The following is a 5,267-nucleotide window of genomic DNA, read 5'->3' as shown; positions in this document are numbered from 1 at the left end:
ACTCTGCAGGAGAAAGATGTAGCAGTCTGCTTCTGTAAAGATCTACAGCCTTGGAAAAGAAACCCTATGGGGCAGTTCTACTCTGTTCTATAGGGCCGCTATGAGTCAAAATTGACTAGTCGGCAAGGGAATACCTGTGGATGTAATCCCATTTGGGAACAGAGTTTTCTTTGTTATGTTAATGAGATCTTATCAGTGTAGGGTGTGTTATAAACTTAATCACTTCTGAGTTATAAGGGCAGAATAGACAAAGAAGAAAGCACGTGAGTGAAGATAGACTCTGTCTCATACTGACGGAGGCAAATGAGTCTATAAACCCAGGCACTCAGGATTGCCGGCAACTAGAAGCTGAAATAGACAAAGAAGGACTGCCCCCTAGAGCCACACGCTGAAGTTGGACTTCTAGCCTCCTCAACTATGAGAAAATAAATTCCTGTTCTTTAAAACCACACACTTGTGATATTTTTGTTTCAGCAGCACTAAGGAACTAAGACAGATAGGTATAATTATAAAAATGTTTTTGGGAAGGGAGGTGGAAAGTTGAACGAGATCATGCCCAATTACTTCAATTTTTTCCCATGAAATAAGAGCCAAAGTCATCTAGTGATTTGAGAGAGGTGCGAAAGTTTCATTTGAGGTAAGTGATAGAGGTTTGGAATGGTCATTGTGAGAAATAAGAAGCAAACTAATCAAGAAGTAGAATAAATTGATGGTTTATACTGCGGGCTCATTTAAGAGCAGAAACTATGTTCTTGTGGTATTTTGAAAATGATGGGGAAGGATTAGGACACTTCCTTGAGGGTATCAGGTAATCATCTAGTGGAAGACAGAAGTTCAACTCTCTTTCACAATTGCAAAAGACTGTCATCTACCTCATCAGCTACTAGAGATTATATATTTTTGATTTAAAAAGTTTATTAGTAAATATTTGGTGTTTTGCTGTGTATTATACCTGCTGAACAAGATTATGTCTAGTATTATGTATTAGGGCCTGAACCCCAATTAATGTTAGGCGTGGTTTCTCTGGGATCATTCAGTAAAGTAGAAAGATTCTATTCTAGAGAGATGAAGTAAAGATTTATCAGATTCATTTTATTCTCCACCTGGCTAAGTATAGCAGAAGGAAGTTGACAGTACAGTACTACAAGTACTAAAATTTTCAATAAACAGTTTTTTAAGAAGCTTAACCTTACAGTTAAGGAAACGAAAATTTATTTGAAAGTAGGACAAAATTTTTATCTAGTACATAGGCAAAGATTTTTTTGAAAGGACAAAACACATTGATAGTTAGAATATGCTGAAGCATATTTGACGTACAAGTTGATTCCATCTTTCTTGGCAAGCCATTTGACAATATATGCCAAAAAGTCTTTATACTTTGTCTAGTATCTCTTATTCTATGAATTTATTATTAAGGTATAATCAGAGAAGTGCAGAAAGATTAATGCACAACAAGCTTGATTTATAGCAGAATTATTTATAATAAAAAAGCAGCAATAATCTGAATTCCAACAATAGAAGAATGGCTAATAAATTATGGTACGACAAAATCATCTTTCAAAGGATTTTCAATGACATGAAGGCAGGCTGAAAGTTAAAAAGCAGAACAAGATCCCAAGTCTGTTTTTGTTTTTTTAGGTTTAAAATTTTAAATATATGTTTATAAAATCTAAAGCATTTATATAAATGACTATAAAGAAATGTGTCAACATATTAATGGTTATTATCTATGGATGGTAGAATTATGGGTTATTGTTATTTTCTGTGCATTTTTATTCTGAGTGTTCTACAAGAAGCATATGTTATTTTCATAATAAGAATACAAATATATAAAAAGAAAAATAAGCTTAAAGGAGGAATGAATAAACCATTCACTTTCTCTGTCCTATGGAATAGATGACTTGGACAAAAAAGGAGGCTGGGAGGGAGACAACTCTAACCTGCCAGAAGTGCACGTTTGATGTTGACTTTGATAAATTTCTTATTCGAGATCATACAACTTTTTTTTTTAGTGCTTCACTTTATTAGGATCTATATGTTAGTTTATAATGTGCACCATATTTCGAGATAGTCACCTGAATGTTTTAAATTTTTTATTTTGGAACAATTTAAAATTTATGATAAAGTTGCGAGAATAGAATGAATAACAAAAGTATGCCGTTTGATACTTTGAATAAATAAGAATCGATTCAGACAATTGTAGGGTCGTTCTCTGTTCCTCTTTTGCTTAGGAAAGTAATTCCCACTTTTGTCTGACAAGGTAACTCTAAGACACTGTCTGTGTAAACAGAGATGTTCTCCTGTGGCCGTTCACAAATTAAACAATGTTAAAAATTAAACTTTATTAATCACTAAATGTTAGGTCTATTATTAATTGTGGAAAAATACTCTTTCTCTTTAAGGTGATGATTTGAAAGACACTTCAACCATGGAGACAAATTCTTCAAAATCAAAAGCGTCTGTCAAATTCAAGACTATTGCAAAGAGGTCAGTTACATTCATTCGTCAAATGTGTTTAGTACCTACTAGCTGCCAGGCCCTCAAATAGTCACAGAATTACTTGTCAGTGAACCAATACTTTTGTGATTTTGTAATATCAACTCCACTTAAATTTATTTTATTCCAATTTAGAGTGCTTTATATATCCAAAACAAGATTACCAATCATGATGCCAATTTTTGAAAAAATAGACATTATATGAATATGTTGGTCCAGACTCTGTATATACTTGAGAAAGGAATAAAATTGACATGAATTTACTTCATGAATCATTTATGAACTGTGAAATGTTGAACCAGTTACTAAATATTTTAAGCTTTGGTTTTCTGATTTATAAAGCTGGAATAATAGTGTGATGTGCTAGATGTGTAGCATAGCGTCCGGTACATAGTAAGTCCTCATTAAATTATAGCTGTGGAAATTATTCTGTATTTGTTCTGCTGTTTTGTACAACAGGACAGTTACTTTCTAGGCCTTCCTACATGTCATTATAAGTCCCTGAGACATTCAAGTCACCTTTGCTTTTGAATGATAGAACATTTCTACTCATCAACTCTGCCTTCCAGTCCATTCACTTCTATACATCTTGACTATCACCATTATAGCTCAGAGCTCCATCATTTCTTGCCTATGTGATTGCAATCATCTCCTAATTGATTTCCCCAATAATACTCTTTACTCTTATTGTCCATTCTCAACATAACAACCAGATATTATTTTTATTTTTTATTTAATAGTGAGTAGCCATAAAAGAATATTTATACAATACACATAAAATATAAATAATGATACCATAAACTTCATATACACACTACCCAGTTATATAAAAAGCATATTATTTATCTTTGAAGTCCCCTGTGTGTCATCCTAAATTTTATACAATCCCATCATCTGAGATAACCACTGTCCTCAATTTTGCATTGAGTAATATATTCCTGAACAACATATTGTTTAGCTTTGCATGTTTTTGAATGTTAAATAAATGCACTCATTCTGTATGATCTTTCATTTTTTGCTCAACATTACGTCCCTCCGATTAATCCATTGTACATGTAGCTGTGCTTCATCCATTTTCACTGCTCTCTAGTATTTCGTTACACAAGTATATCACAATGTATTTATCCATTCTACTATTGATAAACATTTAGCTTATTTTCAATTTTTTGCTTGTAAGTAGTACTGTGATTAGTATGGTTATACATGTCTCCTGGTACATACATTCAAGAATTTGATCTTTTTTAAAACATAAATTAGATTTTTTTTTTTCTCTGCTTATAGCCATTTAATGATTTGTCATTACACTGAGAGTGGGGAAAAAAATAGGCACAATTTGAACAGCTCCTACCCACCTTTCCAGGCTCACCTTCTGTCTGTGCCTCAATGACACTGTTTTGTTTGTTTGTTTTTCAATTCCTCAAATAGCCATTATCTTTTGACCTCATGCTCTTAGCACATGTATTCCACCTGCTCAAAAGGCTCTTTCTCTTACATCTTGCCAAATCTCGCTCATTCTTCAGGTCTCAATTTTACTGTTGCTTATTCAAAGATAAGAGGTTTTCCCTGACTCCAACAATCTTAATTAGTTATCCTGTATTATTATTCTTCATGGCACTCTGGACTCTTCATTCTTTGCACTTACCATGGACTCTTCATTCTTTGCACTTACCATGGGTTAGCATTATTTTTTTTGTGTCCTGGGAAAGTGATCATGTCTGTTTTGTTAGAGTAACTGATACATAGTAATCATTCAATAAATACTTGCTGAATTCTGGAAATTCTAGAAATTTCAAATAGAATTGTGCACATGCATTATAGATTAATGATTGCTAATAAATTTTAGTTCAATAATATATTTTTAAGTTCCTCGTAATTTATAAATAATTTTATGATAATGTTAAATCCTGAGCTATTCAAAATGTCTTGAAATTGGGCCCAAACCTCTTGTTCAGCCCCATCACTATCAGTCCTATCACTATAGTAATTTGAGGGTTCTACAGACCAGGTATGATCTGACTTGACCCATATTGGGGAAGACTCTCCCCAAGTTTCACGCATCCTGGCATTAGCTAGGTTGAACTAAATCAACTTCTAGGAGTTGGTTCAGAGTAGGACCAAATGAATGCCTGTTTCCTTAAGTCTTTCTACATAAAATGAGATCATATCCTTTCCCAAAGGAAAAGTTAACTCTCAGCTAATAAATTGACTTAAAGTAAAAGTGAATCATATCTCCTAAATAAATAAAATAAAGACTGAGTGCAAATTTCTTAAACATTAGTTACTTTAAAAATAAAGATCATAGCAGTGTGTAATTTATATGACTATTATCAAAGGAAAAATTACACATTAACTCTAAAACTTACATGTTGATACTTGACTCTACTAAAATTTTTAATGATGAAACTTTGGCATGATATTGAAATAAATTAATGAATTGTTTTATAAAAATTTTAACTCTCACCCTTCCATACATGTCTACTCTAGGGCTAAAAGTACATGGTATTTGGAGAAAAATCCTGATAGATTAACAACAATGATTCAAAAGCTTTTTGTGTTTGCATTTACTTGGGCATTTGGAGGAACTTTAAGACGTGAAGATGAACATGAAGATGATATACTATTTTGCTCAAGTTTTGAACCTGATTCTCTTGCAAAAGTAACCTATGACTTTGACAACCTTGTTCGTGAATTATTTGAAAGCAATTCACAAGGAGGTAAGCTCAAATAAGTATGCTTAGACTTTTAACTAAAAACTCTTTATGGTTATAAAG

At 32.7% G+C, this 5,267-nt stretch overlaps 1 protein-coding gene across 1 annotated transcript in view; it reads left to right on the top strand.

The window, feature by feature from the left end:
* DNAH14 (dynein axonemal heavy chain 14) overlaps positions 1-5,267 on the top strand; it is a gene marked incomplete at its 5' end in the record, with an annotated part of 387,403 nt that overhangs the window by 218,514 nt on the left and 163,622 nt on the right. Inside the window, 2 exon segments of the mRNA XM_023730866.1 lie at positions 2,403-2,487; positions 4,981-5,210. Of these exon segments, the coding sequence (XP_023586634.1) occupies positions 2,403-2,487; positions 4,981-5,210 (315 nt within the window).

Source organism: Trichechus manatus, unplaced genomic scaffold (genome assembly GCF_000243295.1).
Source record: "Trichechus manatus latirostris isolate Lorelei unplaced genomic scaffold, TriManLat1.0 scaffold00039, whole genome shotgun sequence".
NCBI lineage: Eukaryota > Metazoa > Chordata > Mammalia > Sirenia > Trichechidae > Trichechus > Trichechus manatus.
This window is presented reverse-complemented; position numbering and strand designations above follow the sequence as displayed.